The sequence below is a fragment of the Anabrus simplex genome, chromosome 5 (assembly GCF_040414725.1).
Source record: "Anabrus simplex isolate iqAnaSimp1 chromosome 5, ASM4041472v1, whole genome shotgun sequence".
Lineage (NCBI taxonomy): Eukaryota > Metazoa > Arthropoda > Insecta > Orthoptera > Tettigoniidae > Anabrus > Anabrus simplex.
The window spans coordinates 233,581,220-233,600,047 of NC_090269.1; the positions used below are offsets into that span (position 1 = coordinate 233,581,220).

The following is an 18,828-nucleotide window of genomic DNA, read 5'->3' on the forward strand; positions in this document are numbered from 1 at the left end:
GCAACTACTTTGGTGTATCAAGTGCTTTCTGAAAACACTCCTCCTTACCTATCCACCAGATTTCGCTACCTTAGTTCCCTGCACCTGTTCAATACCTGGTCAGGCTGTACGCTAGAAATTCCTGTGCATCGAACCGCAACCTACAACAGATCGTTCACTATCACCGCCACGAGCTGGTGGAATGAACTCCCCAATGACATCAGGGAAGCTAAATCTAAGACAGAATTTAAAATCCTTTGCCAGCGTCATCTTTTAAGCACTTCCAGTCTTTCTTGAGTGTGAATGGGATGCATGAATGAGAGTGAATATGGTTGTTTATTGCAATGTGTTCCTGTATATAATTTAGTTATACTTTACTCACCTTAGTTTAGTTAGTGATACTTTAGTTGCTTTAGTTATACTTTAGGTTGTAAAGATTTCATATGTTTAAATTTTATGTAAAATATGCATTGTATATACATGAAGTGGTTAAGTGTAAGAAAGGGCCGGGAGCCCTAACTTCGCCACAATAAAGACGCTTTAATAATAATAATAATAATAATAATAATAATAATAATAATAACTGTAGGCTCGGTGGATCGTATTTCCTCAAGTTGCTTTTAAATGTTTTATAAAAGTCGCGTGTATTGTTCTTCTTGAAATCCTGCTCAATTTGAGCCAGCTGGTGTTTATCAAAAGCATGTTTAATGCTGCAGATGGTTTTTGCTGCACACTTTCTCTCATTCAAGAAGTTTGTCCAGTTGACTTGGTTCTTTAGCGAGTTCCATTTCTGCCAGGCGAACTGTCTTTGCCTTATCGCTGCATCGCATTCACTGTTCCACCAAGCATGCTTCCTGGGCTTAGTAAGCTGAACCGTCTCTTTAGCTGTTTTGACCAGGGCCTCGCGTAGTTGTTCCCAGTTCTCTGCATCCACCGATTGTAGTGTCTGAGTGAACTCGTGGTTAGATCCTAGTTTTTCTCTATCAAATCTTTCAATCCTTGGGTTTCTCGGGAGCAGTTTGATTTTTATCTTGGATAGATAGTGATCTGAGTCCAGTTTTGCTTGTCTTAGAACATTCTGAATTTCTCTTTGAGCCTTCCGTGCGATCGCGACATGATCAATCTGGAATTCACCAAGGTGGTGATTTGGGGATTTCCAGGTCTTCTGTTTCTCGGGCAGGTGTTTAAAAGCAGTAGACTTCATTACGAGGTTAAATGCCTTACACAGCTCTATTAGCCTTTCTCCATTACGATTTGTTCTCTGGTGAGCAGGATAGTTTCCAACGATGTTTCGGAACTTTCTCTCTTTGCCTACCTGAGCATTGAAATCTCCAAGCACGATTATGGTATGTTTGTCTGGAATCTTGGATAAAATCTCCTGGAGTTCTTCCCAGAATCTATCAGTTCCCTCTGGGTCTCTCTTGTTCGCTTGGTTGATCGGCACATGAATGTTCACAATAGTATACATTTTGTTTGTGCTTCGAAAGGACAGAGTCGAGACTCTGCTATTCACAGAGGTGAAATTTGTTATTGAGTCCAGAATCATTTTGTTGACTACAAATCCTGTGCCAAGGTGGGGGACAGTTTGTATGACACGTTTACCAGGTTTACCCTTGAAGATCCTGTAACCTTCAGATTCAAAGGCCTGCTCATCTGTAAATCTCGTTTCCTGAATTGCTGCAATAAAAATTTGCTGTTCCGATAGGATATCTGCGAGCTGTTTCAGTTTTCCTACCTTCTGGAGAGAATTGGCATTAAAAGGTAGCAAAGAAATTCTTGGCTCCATGTTTGATCTTTCGTGGAGTCTCCGATACCTCTGAGCATGTCGGTGCAGGCTCCCCAGAATCTGAAGGCCCGCTAACGTCGTACAAGACGACGGTGGATTGGTTACCACCTGGGGTAGTAGCTTTAGCTGAAATTTCCTCCATGCTTTTTTCACAGTTGAAAAACTGTAGACTGGGGTCAGTGATATTTCGCACCGACCAAGGTACTACCAAGGTTGTGAGCCTTGGAGCCCCCAGCACTGGTCAGTTCACAGACCCAGTTTCCCGCTGGGATTGGTTATCCAACCTTCCACTGGGTTGCTCGGCTTAACAGGGGCACCTCTTGTAGGTTACGTGCTGGAGTTGGAGTGAAAGAGGCTAGTTGGATTCTCTTCCTGAATCCAATAGTTTATTGTTGCAGATGATCGCAACGACTCATTTCACTCTTATTTGCCAGGGCCATGAAGACCCTTCCTAGGTCGACTCCTAGGACCCTATTATTATTATTATTATTATTATTATTATTATTATTATTATTATTATTATTGCTATTGCGGTAGGGCGTACTAGGGACCACGTTCCAATTTCAATTCTTCATTCTTTGTCGTTGTTCCTTCCTTTTCTTCCAGTATTCCTTCATTGTTTCACTAGGTTTCTTTTTTCTTTCTTCAGACCACTTTGTGCCAGTTTTTTTTGCCTCCCTCCCTTTGAATCCTTCCATATTTAAAACGTTCTTCCTGAAAATTTATCTTTCCATTACTACTTCCTCTCTGATGTTGTTTCTTTCCAAGTCTTTTTTGATCTCTAGAATCCAGGTGGTTGTCGACTTTTTCTTCCAAAGAGATGTGAAGATCTTTTTGGTTAGTCTGTCATCTATTCTGTAAATATGTCCAGAAAAATAGCAGTCTCCTCTTCCGTACTGTTATAGATATGTTTTCTATGTTCTGATAAATTTTGTTATTACTTCTAAATTTTCAAAATTCTGTAGTTTTTACAGGGCCAAATATTTTTCTTATAATTCTGCTTTCTAGTACTTTCAATCTTTCATGTTTATAATTCAGTACTAAGTATTCACTGGCGTATAAGCATTCTGGTTTGTAGTGCTTTATTTTAAGATTTTTAGATAAACATTTTTGTTGTATGTATTTTTTGTTATAAGCTTTTTCCATTTTGTGTATCCTTGCCTCTATAGCAAATTTTTCCAAACCATTTTCTTGGATTGTTTACTCCAAATATTTGAATTGCTTTAACCTTTCGATTGAACCAACATCTGTTCGTAGTAATTTTGGAGCATTTTTTATATTCGGCATGAATTTTGTTTTCTCTGCAGAAATTCTTAAGCCTGCCATGTTGGCTGTCTCTTCCAGAAGATTTACTTGTATTGCTGCATTAGTCAGGCTTTCAGAGAATATGCCAAAAATCATCTGCAAATGCTAGACAATTTATTGCAACACATTTGTTCTTTCTCCCCAGCATAAGTGGCAATATATTATGGTTCTTCAGTTTTTTGTTCCAAATTCCCACAGCTTTTTCCAAGATACAGTTGAAAAGGAGTGGAGATAAGCCATCACCTTGTCCGGCCCCACGGTGTAGGAGGCAACACGTCCGCCTGTCATCCGGTGGCTCCGGGTTTGATTCCTGGCCAGGTCAGGGGTTTTTAATTGTAATTAATATACCTGGCCTGGGGACTGGGTGTTTGTGTCATCCTTAGCGTTCCTTTCCTCACATTCAACACTTTACACTTCTGCCATTTACAAAATACATGCAGGTTCCTCATGTGGTGCAAGGAGGGGCAAATGATCTTTCTAGGTCGACGCCCCGAACAAATAGCATTATCTGTAAATTTAAAAAAAAGCCATCACCTTGTCTGACATTGTTTTTATTTTAAAAGGTCGTGATATCTCACCTATAAATTTAACTTTCAAGACTGCATCTGTAAGGGTTTTGCAGATCAGGTTTGCCAATTTGGTTTTAACTCCAAACTCACGTATGGTTTTATCTAAGATTTCTCTATCAACTGAGTCAAAAGCTTTTTAAAAATCGATGAATGTAACGACTATGTCTTTAGAGTTCATTTGTCTGTGACGAATTACCAACTTCAAGTTGAATATTTGTTCAGAACAGGACCTGCCCTTTCTAAATCCAGCTTGATGTTCACCCAGTTGACTGTCAAGTGTAGATTGTACTCTGTTGAGTAATATTGTTGTGAATACTTCATAAGCAATTGGTAGAAGAGAAATACCTTATAATTGTCGACATCATGCGTGTTACCCTTCTTATGTAATGGGTGTATTAGAGCCACTTTCCATTCTTATGGTATATTTTGTTTTCCAAATTTCTTCAAAAATTATTTGTAAATCTTCTATGATTTTTGGTTCTGACCATTTCAAAAGTTCAGCTGTTATGGAATCTTCCCCACTAGCTTTATCCCAGAATTCTTCAGTTTTACTGGGATTCTTCTTCTTATCTTCGTTTATTGGTGCATGACAGTTGACAAATATGTACGGAGGTCAAGTCATAAGTCATGGCAACTATTTTTTTCTTGCGAACAGGAGACAACACCGAAAACCTAAGATATGCATTTGGAAATGTACGGTATACACTTGCATATGATGCCACTAGATGGTGTATGTAAACAACAGTGTGGGTCTCAGCATGCCCCCAATTTAGTGTGTGAGTGAGAGCGTCGCAAAATGGAGGTCTACAAGCAGGAGCAGCGATCGTATATTGAAATAGCAGTTCTCTGCGGCAGAAATGCACGCTAATGCCATGCAGAGCTGTGGGAAGCATTAGGTGTGTGACTATGATCTAATCCCCAAAGTCAAGAAGCCATTACGTGGACAACGGTTTGCTAACAAAGAGCACATCATAACAGCATTTCGGAGAGAGGTGTCGCACGTTAGCGATACACATGCAGTGAATGGTATTCAGTGCCTGCCCCACCGCTGGCAACTAACAGTGGAAACCTTGGGTCATTATTTTGAAGGTCTGTAACCAGTGGAGACCTGTCCTTTGTATGTAGTCTTATGTATTTGCTGTCTGTACCATAATAAAACAATGTTTACCAATGGCCTGTGTTCTGTCACTTTCCTACGAGAATCTCCTGAAGTCAGAATTTGTCTTCAGGCACTATGTGTAAGTGCATGCCCTATATTTCCAAATGCATATCTTAGAATTTCCATGTTGTCTCCTGTTCGCAAGAAAAAAAATAGTTGCCATGACTTATGACTTGATCCTCGTACTTTTTGTTCTTACACTTAATTGTGAGAAGAGATAACCTTTCTGAAGTTGATTTGAAATATAATACATTATCAACAATTGTTTTATGAACATAAAAGGCGGTGAATATTGAATTTTCACGACCGCATTGTAATCGAAACTGACTTTCAACCTATTAGGTTGTGTTATGTACATTCAGTATGTGTTGAAGAGATGAAGAGTACACGGGGGAAAAGGGGGAATATCATTGTAAAACAAAAAATGAATTATCACTACCCATATATACTTTATAGTCAGGAGAATAGTTTAAGACAATGTACAACCAAGTAAAGGGAATTGTCACGGAAATAGAACACGTTTAAGAATACATGTACAATTGATGACAGGGGAATGTCACCACAGAACAAGAAACAAAGGAGGAATGTCAGTTTGGTATGTGGCAATAGCGAAGGATTTCCAAAAGAATTTATGCATGCCTAATTTATCCACTAACGACGTGATTACCGTAGACAGCTGTCACTGTTCTCCTTCAATATACATGTTTTGTCTAGTGGACACTCGGTATTCTATACATACTTGGAGACAGTTGCACATAAAGCAGCAGATGAAGTGTGTTCTGTGTTACATCATTTTATATTTTGTGAACTTGGACGAGATAAAACACTTGACAATCTTCTGTGATTCTACATGTGGACAGAACAAGAACTGGAATGTTTTCAGATTTCTCCACTTTATAGTACATCATGCCAAACGCCTCGGGTCTGTGAAAATAGTATATCCAATTCGTGGGCACTCGTACTTAGAGTGCGATAGAAACATGGCACTAATTAATCAGAAATTTGCAGCCGAAACGCCAGAAGACTGGGCGGATCATTTTAGAAGTGCCAGAAATAAGCCCTTCCCTTTCCATGTAATTGAAGTTGATCAACCAATGATTCGTCTGTTGACCAAGGTTTTTATTCCCTTGTACAGAAAAGTTTGCCCTTTTAAAACAAGACCTGTAAGGGAACTTGTCATCTCCATTGCACATCCACAATTCATGGAATACAGAGACCGTTACAATGGCCATTGGGAACGACCTGTTGTAAATGCTCCAAAATCAACTCCACAACTCCCAGAAACATCAGTTAGTGAGTTTGTTCTTCCAGAGGCATCATATGAACGTAAGTGCAAGAGTTAGTGTACATGAAGTTGCTCTACATTCGCAAACATGCTGGCAAGATTGAGATTTTAAATATGCAATATATTTATATTTCAGGTTTACATCCAATCTCTACAGCAAAATTTTCTGATCTGCACGTTCTTAGATCATTTTGTGGACCAGAGGGAAGATCATTCATTGATACACTTTCTCACTATAAATTGACAGGTTATTTGTTAGGTTTTGTTAAAAGTGACATTCCCCTTTATTTCCGTGGTAATGTGTTCATAAGACTGACGTTCCCCTTTATTTTTGTGACAAATGTGTATTTACTTCATTTTCCTTTTTTTTTTTTTTTTTTTTTTCAGTTATAAAAATTCTATATTTTCATTATTATCTATTTGCAATACCAATACATTAGGCTAACGTTATATAATATAATACTTTATGTACATGTATTATTGTAGACAGTATTAAAGGTTGAAACTTTCAAATTTAATTATCTCAGTTTGTAGAAGATATGACATTCCCCCTTTTTCCTGTGTACCCTTCAGATGTCAAGTACAGAACAAAAATGGCCAACCAGACACCAGTGGGTTCGGGTTAACATCTCTTCAACATGTACTGAATGTACATAACAAGACCTAATAGGTTGAAAGTCGGTTTGTTTGCTAGTTTTTAGCAAAGAATTTCTTCTGAAATTTAAGTCTGGAAGGATTCCAAGGATGCTCAGACTCATCCTCATTACAGATGTCGGGACTCCCCAGAACCCTACCCGTTGCATCGGAGGCCTTACTAAGGCTATTGGTGTTTCGAAGAATCTGATTGGTTGGATCTTTCAGTAGTCTGCAGTAGGTCTTTGGGTCAAAAATCTCTGACTTCTTCACCATGTGATCATTAATAGCCATGATGACAGTGGCCCTTCATCCATAGGATGAATGAGTCTACTCTCGTCCATGTTTAGAGAGGGACATGTGATATGGTGCTTTGAAGAAAAAAGAATGGTCTGGTAGTTGCATTTCTGTCACCTCACAAGTTAACAATACAGGCTTACTCACTTCAGTATCTTTCAGCAGTTCTACTATCACATTTCCATTATGCCTCTCTGGCATACATCTGTTGTTTCTTTCATCAGTCGACACCCAGATGGGACCGTTACCAATTTCTAAATGAATGGAGGATTGTTTTCAATATATAAAAGTCAGGCTTTAGATTCATCTGCATGTGTATTTTTCAAGAAACTCACTCAGCACTAGATTTTTAATTTCCAAATAGGGATGTCAGCACAAACCATAGCATAGCACAGATTACTTGCAAACTACGAGAGGTGGACCCAGCAGTATAGGACGCGGGGAGCATTGTGTTATCAGTAGAGAAGTAGCAACAGCAGAATGGGTCGGTCAGGAGAGCTCAGCGACTTCAAACGTGGACTTGTCATTGGATGTCACCTGAGTAACAAATCCATCAGGGACATTTCAACCCTTCTAAAGCTGCCAAGTTGACTGTTGGCGATATAATTTTGAGTGGAAACTCGAAGGAACAACCGCCAAACATTTCTGTACTCAGTGCTAAGCGACGCTTCAGGTGATGTAAAGAGCGGTGCCACTGGATAGTGAATGACTGGAAACAAGTGATTTGAAGTGATAAATCACGCTATGCTCTGTGGCAATCTTATGGAAGGATTTGGGTTTTATGAATGCCAGGAGAACATTACCTGCAATCGCGTGTAGTGCCAACAGTGAAGTACGGAGGAGGTGGTGTTATGGCAAGTGAGTGTTTTTCATGGTTACGGTGTGGTCCTCTTATTGTACTTAAAAAAACTAAATGCGGAGGGATATGAACGCATTTCAAACCATTGTGTAGTATGTACAGTAGAGAACCATTTAGAGACTGTGATGACAATCCACCCTAACATAAGCTGCATCTGTGAAGCAATGGTTTATGGACAGTAACATTTCTGAAATGGACTGACCTGCTCAGAATCCTGACCTGAACCCAATGGAACACTTTTGGGATGAGTTAGAACGTTGACTTCGCTCCATTTTCCAACGTTCAACTTAACTACTTTTTCTGGTTTCAGCTCTTGAGGAAGAATGGGCTTCCATTCCTCCACAGACATTCAGACACCTTGTTGAAAGTGTCCCCAGCAGAGTTGAAGCCATCGTAAAGGCAAAGGGTGGACCCACCACATACAGTAGAACCTTGGATTATACATTCCCGGAAACTATGTTTTCCCGTATTATTCGTTCAAATTATGTGGTCCCGCGAGCATCCTAATTAACCCTCCAGTACTAACGTGACAAATCCTAGCATGTGTGCTAACATAGGTCTGAGAGTCCGAAGTAGTAAACATGCATATTTCTTACGTTTTAAAGCAAGTAAAACACTTACTAAAGAGAAACCACCGAGCTCAATAGCTGCAGTCGCTTAAATGCAGTCAGTATCCAGTATTCGGGAGATAGTAGGTTCAAATCCCACTGTCGGCAGCCCTGAAAATGGTTTTCCGTGGTTTCCCATTTTCACACCAGGAAAATGCTGGGGCTGTACCTTAATTAAGGCTACAGCCGCTTCCTTCCCACTCCTAGCCCTTCCCTGTCCCATCGTCGCCATAAGACCTATCTGTGTTGGTGCGACGTAAAGCAACTAGCAAAAAAAAAAAAAAAAGAGAAACCACACTACAAAAACTGATTACTAAGCCTTGCATTGTTACTATTAACAATAAATAGGAAAAGAAATAAAATCACCATTGTCAGATGGAAGCCACATCTTCACCTGAAAGCCTCAAGTTTTTCGTCAACTCCGATGGGGGGTGTAGTTCGCTTGACAATCTGCCACCAAAACGTCAAATACATCCCGAATTGCAGCCAATTTATCTGTTTCTTGTTGGTGCAATCTTGTTTCTTTGTTGTGAAATCTGATATGCCTCAGCAGAAACCTAAAGCTATCCAGTGACATAGTGAGCCGAAACATCTCGATTGATGTACCGTTAGTTTTACGTAAGTCCGTTGCATTCCAATTATTTGTCTTACATACACCAGAAAGATACAAGAGACCTAACAAAGCCTTCATTTCCAATAAGTCAGTAAGTCTTGCAATTCGATATTCTTGGTCATAAGGTTCACGGATTATAGAAAGATGTGTACAGTCGACCAAAATGTTTAGAATTCTGGCATCAAAAAAGCAGTTCCATATATCTACAATAGAAGTCAAATTTCTTGCCTGTCCTTTCACCCCAGGCACAAGAGTTACAAGATTCACTGAGCGACTTCTCACATTTTGAAGAGGAATATGGATTTTCCATTTTGTCACAGTCTTTTCCAATGAAGTGCATAACATTACGTTGTCGTTTTTGTTGTGTAGAAGTCCCATTATCAATATCTTGTTCATCCTGTATCTCCTCCATGTCATGTTCCAACACCAAATCTTCTTCACGATATTCAAGGTGATCTTCTTCCACAAAATCTTCAAAATCTTCTGCAGCCACGTCATTTTCTTCATATTCCAGTAGTAATTTCAGCATGTACTCTTGTTCACGTTCGTAATTCATTTAGTTTACTTTCCAGCAGAAAGTAGCACGAGTACTAACTTCGGTCTGAGAGACCAAAATAAAGGAGATCTTGCTAATAACTTGAGCCAGGAACTTAAAATTCACGCAACAATGAGGAAACTGACCGATTTGAAGGTACCAATGTGCAAAGTATAAGCGAAGTATGCGCATTAAAGTTATAGGAGAATAATTGGGTGATCAGATTCGGAGACCGGACGTTAGTACTGGAGGGTTAAATCACGTTGTAAAAATCCTGCATAATCCGTTCCTCGGAGAAACAATTTCCTGGATCAACCGTCCAGAAATTTCAGTCCCATCAACGCTAAATCTTCGATCATGCGTTTTTCAAGAAACTGTATCTCATGAAAGGACAGTTACGGCATACTTACAAATCTTCGTGTTAATGTCCAGTCATTGCGCTAATTTGAGAAAGTACTGTACTGGAAAAGCGATCAGCGGTGAACTTGCATAAGGGATCGTCTTAGCATCGCATTCGGGTGGTATTGCTTAGGGAATCCTCAGAAATCCTAAAGCAGAAAGTGTCCACAACAATTGGGAAGAGACAGAGCGCATTTCAACAGCTCTACATGAAGACTGAACAAGTTTCATCAAATGTTCGTACTTGCAAAATGTCTACATTATGTCCAGGGTTAGATGTTTTTTTTTTTTTTGTATCACCGAACAGGTTTTCAGCATTTCCCTCAGGGCAATGAATAGTCACTGGGCTTTCTGACAGGAATCGTATCTGCTCCTACTTAAGTAACACAAATTTAGTATTTTAGTTGCACGTTACGTACATAAAGCCATGGGAGGTTTTGGGATTGCCTATAACTGTTTTTGACCTAATATAACCAAACTAATATAAGACTCGGAATTTCACGTTTTTGTGTTAAAATGTTATAAAAACAGCAGCTGTTTTATTTGTGCACATTACAGTTTAAAACTTTGTATAATTTCACATTCGTACAGACTTGTGCAGTGAGCGCGCTTTCCAGCTGAGCTCAAGGTCATGAATAATCGTAATTTCGGAAGTGTTAATAATAATTTTTCTCTTTCCAATTTGATTGTGATTAGTGACGGGCAGAATTGAATATTCTAGAACTTAAGGGTCGATACTTACATTTGAAACCATACTCTCGAGGTCAACATAACCTTTAAAAGTCGATGTAGGCCTAATTTACGCGGTACAAGATTTCCGCAAACTGACTATGAACAGTATACCGGTGTGAAATTACAATGGAAGATAAAGAAAAATTGATTTTGCCATCATGTTGGGCGCTTTTGTATCTAATGTGCTTTATTTTATTAGATTAGAGAATTAAAAACTACTTGTGGTCGATTGTTGTTTGGCTTGGCGTTACGGGTATTAGATTTTTCGATGAGTTTGGCTGATCAAAGTTGCTGAACTGAAATAAGTTTTCAGAGGAAACTGATGAAGTTTCCCCGGTAAAACTGAATGTAAAGTTTCGAGATTTTTAAGTCGTATACCGGTAATTGTTTGAAGCCAGCCCTGTGGTCTAACTTGCCTGTCTCTCACCCGGAGGGCCCGGGTTCGTTTACTGGCCAGGTCAGGCATTTTTACCTGGATATGAGGGCTGGTTCCCGGTCCACTCATTCTACGATTACCTTTAATTGAGGAGCTATTTAATGGTGAGATGGCGACCCCGGTCTAGAGGGAGAGGAATAGCGGCTGAGAGGATTCGTCACACTGATCATGCGTTGCCTCTAATCTGCAAGCCTTTGGACCGAGGGCGGTCGCTTGGTAGGTGGAAGGCTCATTCGGGCTATAGTTTGGTTTAACTAGCCTGAGCCACGGAACCGTTCCGTGCTTCGTCTCGGTGGACCAAACGCCGAACCACGGAACTGTTCCCTTGTCTCATTTTACTACGTAATTCAACTTTTCCTCAAGAGATTGCAGAGGGAGTTGCATTTGTGATTTGTGTAGGGACTCTTTGCTAATATATATATATATCGATAGTGTGCTTGGTAATATTAGTTTGAAGTGGGCTATCTATAGACTTTGAGATTCGCTTGTAAACAAGATGGCTGCCAGTATAGAACTGATATTTACCGATATATAACCCCTTTTAGGAAGTAATGATGATTAGGAATGTAATTTTTTCAGTGAAATTAGTAGTAATATTAGTACTAGTCTAAGCAGCGCTCCTGATGAACAAATAGATGTGGAAATCAAAGAGGAAGTGCAAAGAGAAGACTGTGTTACAGCTCAGCAGGTGACTGAGTACGGTCCCGTGATGCTAATAAAATAAAATGTTTTGCTGTATTCCATGTTCCGCAGTTTGTGATATGAAAGCCTTTTGTTTTCATGTATATTTAAATGAATGAATGAATGTATGAATGAATGTATGAATGAATGTATGAATGAATGAATGAATGAATGAATGAAATGCCTTTATTTTCCTCCGATCTACAGCATTGAAGCCTTATTGATCTATTAAGGAGAAAAATAATAATGCCCAACCTAGGCAGCTTAATCTAACATACACATACAATAATTCCTGCAAAATAAACATATCTAACCCATGTAAATAATAATAATCAAATTCCAACGAGGCAGAATGGTCTGTTGTCCCTGGTATAAAACAGTATGGCAATGTGGCAATGAGAAACTAAGCTGGTATCATATTGCTATGTAGAGTACGATGTGACAGATTTGCATCTGCACTTTAAACAAGACAGTATGACAGTATGACAATGAAAAGCTAAACTGGTAACATATTGCTATGTAGGGTACGATATAGTGTTAGATTTGCATCTGCACTTTAAACAAAGAGTATATCACTTCCGGTCGGGTTCGCACTCAGCATATTCTTCCTTGAACACTGACCTCACTGGCTTTCTACTTGAGTTGCAAACCTGGCTTCGTATTTCCTCCACTGTTGTGCCGGTGTGCAATTTTTCACCTTACGTTTCTTTACTGTTGGCCACTATTTGACTCTGTTATCTCACTATATTCATTATCTTTAGAATCCAGACTACTTATCACATTAACTGAAGGCGTGTTCACTCACCATTAACTTGGACCCTCAGCTTATATACCAACCATCACCACCTGTTAACTTTATCCTTAACACCTATCCAATTTACAATCACTCTCTTCCTCTTCACTGCACACTTTACCTCCTGCGAATTTAACTATTTCATCACTCTTGTCATAGTTAACGAATACCACACAAACTCCGCTATTCTCATGTATACACCAATTTACTTTCTACTGCAGATTGCCTTTTTTGCTTCTTGTCACTATGCCTTCGTCCAATTTGTTCTTACCCCACATCTCCCTTAGGCTCAAACTTCTCCCTTTCGCTAGGGCACCTCTTGCTTCTTCTTCCTGCCTCCCAGCCGTATTTTCACTCCGTTTGTGTGCTCTTGTCACATCTTGCATTTCCGTCCTCACCAGCTCCTTAATAGCAGCCCTGGTCTCCCTGGTTTCCTTCCTTATTTCCCTCCTCATCTCAGCTGTTACCTCTCTGGCTCCTTCTTCGATCGATTTGAAAATAGCATCTTTCAGGTTAATCTTTTCTTGCTGTGAGCTTAGGTCCAGTGTCTTATTTTCTTTGGTTCTTTCTTTATCTCCAGGTCCGTCTTCACCCACTTTACTGTCTCTGGCTTGCCTTTCTTCCACACTCTTCCCAACTATCTGTTCGTCCTTCCTATTCTCTTCCATTTCCTGTAATTTCTTCGCTGTCCACACTCTAGTCCATTGTCCATTGGATACTACTAGTTGTTGACCATTAATATAGGCTCTTAACCCTTGTATTTTAGCCCTGACTAAATGTTTTTTCAGAGTGATTATATTCTTTACCCCTTCTCTTCCCATGTCTCTTTTAATCCAAATTTTTGTGCTACGTAGATGATCTGCGCCTCTTATCACTACTTCCGCCATCAAGGTGGAAAACAACTTCAGTTTTATCGGCCTATCACCCCGTTTTTTACCTATCCTTTCCACATCATCAATATCAACTTCACTAAAGTTAATTTTCATCATTTTCTGAATAACTTCCACAACTTTGTAGGTTGTCAGCACTTTGTCTTCCCCTTTGTCTTCCGGTACTCCATATATAAATAAGCATTTCTTCCTGTGTTCTCGGTTGCTATCTTCAATTTCTGCTTTCAGCTTCACCAGGTTTTCCTCCATCTCACTGATTTCCACTTTGTTCGTTGTCTCGTCTGTTTTTCCCTGTATCCAACGCCTCATATGTTCAAATTCCTTCATTTGTTCTTTCATCATGTTTTTAATCTGCTCAAATGGACATACTTCTTCCACCACTTCTTTCACCACTCTTCTTATGACCTCCACGTCTTCCCAGTTCATGTTACCACTGGAAGTCAGGCCAGGGTTCACCTCCACACCTCCTATGGCTAACAGTACCATAATCACCGCTGCCACCACCAGTATCATCTCGCCCATCATTCTTGTTTCCACTTTACCTCCTGTTTCCTTTTTCCATCTCCCCTGCCATCTTCCAATAGCTGCACGATATTGGTCCACACCAATCATCTTCCTCTTCCCTCCTGTCTTACTTATCCACTCACCGGTCACACTCCACACCGGCTCTACCGGTAGCTCAACTCAGCACGACTGTCACCGAACGCTGACTAGGTTAGACGGCAATGTATATTTAAATCTTTAATGGTCTTGTAAGTAAGAAATTTCTCATGATATGAAGTGACACTATATTTCCTCCAAAATAATCCCAGTGCCAATGCAGTTTCAATCCAACAAATATGCAGGGCTCAATGGGTTAAGGGTCTTTGTAAGATTATAAGTATACATATTTCATTTTTGTGATGTTTAGCCAAATTGTTGATGGTTCATTCGTTCCCGGATTTTCCGTTTTCCCGTGTTGTACTTTTTTTTCCGTGGTCCCGCCAAAAACGGAGAATCAAGGTTCCACTGTATTAATGTCCAATAACAGGGAACGTGACATGGGTAAAATCTTAAGTGCGATTTCAGATAAGTGTCTGGATACTTTTGATCGGGTAGTGTATGTTTAAAATCCTCATCAAAGGAATATTTTTGTATGAATTTATTTTTGCTTGGAAATTTAAAAGAAGACATTCATTGTTACAGTTTCTATGTATTTTAAATTGTTCCCCTTCAATTATGTATAAACACGTTTCTACTGTACATCCACATTTGATTTAAGAACATCTGGATCTTAACCTGTAATGGTTGCTTTTCTTTGAATATTTTTCACATCCTTGAAAAGCGTTCTATAAATATCCAGTGCTTATTCCTCTCTAAAGTTGAAAACCTTTCTCATTATTTTAAACCTTATAAAGTATGTACTCGCACTTTCTAATGTTGGAAACATTTTGTCTCTCTAAATATCCGACTTGAAAGTGGAATTATACATATAAAGGAAACTGATTGCGAGTACCAACTTCACAAAAAAGGTGACGCCAGTAGTGAGAGGGGAGAATGAAGATATTTGATCTTGCTAGTGTTCCTCCATCCTTACCACCATGATTCATCCTTGTTCATTGCTTAATATGTATTATTTTAACAGATTAGGATTTAGTGGGTAGATTTAACAGTGTAGTTTCTGATCAGAATTTTGTAATTTTGCAGAGAACTTATCGTGCCATGTACGACTATGATGCCCAGGATAATGATGAAGTCTCATTTCGTGATGGTGACCTGATAATCAACTGCACTCCCATCGATGAAGGCTGGATGACTGGTCTTGTGGAAAGGACGGGGCAGACTGGCATGCTACCTGCCAATTATGTAGAGCCTGCAAACTGAACATGTTTCTGCCTCGCTTACAGAATAGAGCACTCGGTTCCACCGTTCACACACAAACATAAGCTTCTAGCACGGAAGAACCTTTATTCAAGTGCCTATTTAAACCTTATCAACTTCTTCAGATTTGTTGCCTGTTTAGCTGCTGAAGTTGTTTATCTGTACCAATTGGCATATGCTGTGATAACTGAACTTTCAGACTACTAGCGCTATATAAAGAGCTTTATTCTATGAAAAGTTTCAGCAATATACACTATTTTTGAAAAATGTTTCAAGTTTTAAAAGTTTGAAGTATTTTATATTATATAAGTAAGTCTTACTTAGACGTTTTGAGATAATGAGGAGTGTTCTGCTGTTATACTTCAATTCAACTTGTCTTTGTTACAGTATGGTCCTGTTAACATTATATTGTTTATAAGCCTTTAGTAATATGCTGTGTTGCTGTCCACAGTTCCTCCATTCCATAATGCATTTACAATGTTCCTATCAAATCCATACAGAAACAAGAAGTGCATTCCGTAAAGCATTTATAGTGTTCAAACTAGAAAATATTAAATCCAATCTAAGATTTTTAATGGTATATTTATAGGCTTTTTTGCGTGAAGTGACAGCTGATTTTAGATAGTCATTTTTTAAAGTGTAGTTTTTAAAGAATGATTGTAGGAAGTGTAGGAACTTCACTATAGGCTTGTCATTCACTTCAAGGTTGCGTTTATGTTCTAAATTTTCATTATCTATGTTCTAAATTTTCATTATCTTTTTACTTTTTAAAGAATCTGAGTGCCCTTTCTGAGCAAGTTGAAATATAATTTAAAGTTGAGTTCTTATGGAATAAAATGTTTATGGTTATTTATTTTCACAATATTGCTAACTATAAGGTAGTGTTTAAAACAGGTGATAATAGACAGAGCTTTATTTTCCAATGGCATAATTACTAAAATATTGTATAACATGGTTTCATACAAAATAATTTGTATATTACTGTAAGTGATATTGAAATCCTCTCTGAATGCACAAGGTAAATGTCTTTTGTGTGTTCTATGCAAAATCATGAAATGAAAACTGGCCCTTTCTTGGAAATCTGATGTGTGATGGGTGTATTATGCTGGTATCAGTTACATCTCCTACTTGATCAAAACAAGAAGCGTTATCATTGGCCAGGCATATTCTCTCCCTTCTGAAATATTATTGGAAATAGAATACCAGCCTGCTCAGTGAATGTAATCTACCCACACACTGCTCCTTCTTGTCATGTGTATCTGTGATTTGTAGATTGAAATGTAATTACACTCTCATTCAACAGCTCAGGAAAGGGACCAATATTTATCTCAAATGATCACATACTTTTATTATTAAATTGCTTCCAGACATTGCTTGTTCAAGAAATTAACATCTGATTTCTCTCTGTAAAATATGTTGAATATTGAAAGGATTATACAGTTATATCTCCTGAGGCAGCAATCTTGTAATATAAATAATTTATGTACAATTTCAAAGTGCCTTATTGTAAAGGGTTTTGTATATTTTATTGTAAGGCTTACAAGGTACATAAATGATTACTAATGTACTTGTCATCTTTTAATTTCATTTTAATATTTGATATAAAAAAATGTCTACATTTACTTATGTTGTAGGAAGCCTTCCAGCATATGAAATACAAAAATTCACTAAGTTTGGGAAAGGATAGCAAACTAATAGGAAACAAACCAATGACTGCAACATGCATCTAAAATTCTTTGGTATTCCCAGCTTGGTAGTCAGGAGAAATGGTTGGCGTTAGTAAACCTTGTGTTACGAGGAATAAAATTGAGCATATATTACAAGATAGCAGCAGTGAAACTGGCAGTGATATAGCTTCAAAAAGTGATACAGGCTTATTTACTAGTGGTGAAAGTGATAGCAGCGTGACAAAAATGTCGACTGAAAGTGAGGACAAGTTAAATGTGACAGTGATGATGAAGCCCAGCCTGCCACCGAAAAGACAAAGAAGGCAAAGAAAGATTGCTGGAAACTGAGTAAAACAGGTGATAAACCATCCAAATACAGTTTTGCAGGAAATTCTGGAATAAATCCCAACATAAACAGGAACCTCTTCCTCCTGATCCCTCCCCTCTAGACATTTTTCAACACATCGTTCAAGACTCTTTATGGGATGAAATAGCTACAGAAACACTTTCGCCTTTTTTTTTTTGTAAAAAGTTCCACTTCACCCAGTATGAGCAAATGTCGTCGTCGTCCCCTCCCCTTCCCACAACAGCAGATGAAATTAAAGGTTATTTTGCTTTATGCATTATCATGGCTGGAAACCCACCTTACAGTCATATTGGTCTGTCTGAGAGTCTATGTTCACCCCCCTTTCTTTTTTTTTTCTTCTTTTTTTTTTAAAGTCATGCCTCTCGAAAGATTTGTAATCCTTTCTAAATTTCTTCATTTCATAAACAATGAACCCAGAAAAATTGCAGCCATTGTAAACCATTTGCAACAAAATTTCAGAGATGTTTACTATCCAGAGCAGGATGTAGTTGTGGATAAAAGTCTAGTAAAATTGTGCTACATCCGTTTTAATTTACAGAAAAGGGCCTGATTTGCCATCTATAATTTTTTTTTAGGCTGACAGTGAATACGGTCTGGGATTTTCTATTTATACAGGGAAAGAACCAGCCCAAGCAGAAGTAACTGGAACGTTGTCGTGTGAGGCTATAGTTGTGCAACTTATGGAACTGTATCTTGAAGGGGCACACGGTTTATGTTAACAGGTATACTTCACCCTCCCTGTTTCCAAATTTTTCTTCTAAGGAAACAAATGTAGTAAGAACACCAGAAGAGTTCAGGTTGGGGAAATCGAGAAGTGGGGATTGTGGTAGTGCATTCACACAAGTTCATGGCACTAAAATTAATGGACAGGAAAGCTATCGCTGTTCTATCCATTTTTCGTGATAAATTAGAAATGATAGACGCAGGCAAATGAAATAAAAAAACCAATATCACAATCTCGAAACCAAATATAATAGATTACAATAACTGCTTGAATGGTGTAGATAAGCAGGATCAGCAACTGTCATTTTTCCCTCATCACCAATATCTACGAGAAATGGAAATATGCCGCACGCACATAATCTTCATATTCTTAGCTACTCAAGTCGGCTGTGGATCATCAACTAACTGCTCTCTATTCTCAGCTGATACCCCGATGAAGTCACGCTGCACAGTTGTCTCAAATGGTGCATGTTCTCGTAATATTTAAAATTCTTCCAGAAAGTGCTTGTCCTTCCTCCCCTTATTTCTCCCCCTTTGCACTATCGTATATAATCGCGGCTTCACTCATATCGGAGATGGACTTCTAGCCTGTGTAGAGGGTGGAACGAGGAGTGTTTTTATTCTTTCTTATGGAGCTGTGTACATGATTCTT

The 18,828-nt window shown here is 38.7% G+C and overlaps 1 protein-coding gene across 2 annotated transcripts in view; it reads left to right on the forward strand.

Moving 5' to 3' along the window:
* Lasp (LIM and SH3 domain protein Lasp) overlaps positions 1 to 16,986 on the forward strand; it is a 323,083-nt gene extending 306,097 nt beyond the window's left edge. For both annotated transcript variants that reach the window (XM_067147288.2, XM_067147289.2), the window contains one exon: positions 15,246 to 16,986. In XM_067147288.2, the coding sequence (XP_067003389.1) occupies positions 15,246 to 15,422 (177 nt within the window). In that variant the 3' untranslated portion in view covers positions 15,423 to 16,986. The remainder of the gene's footprint in view (positions 1 to 15,245) is intronic.
* Positions 16,987 to 18,828: the final 1,842 nt, after the last annotated feature.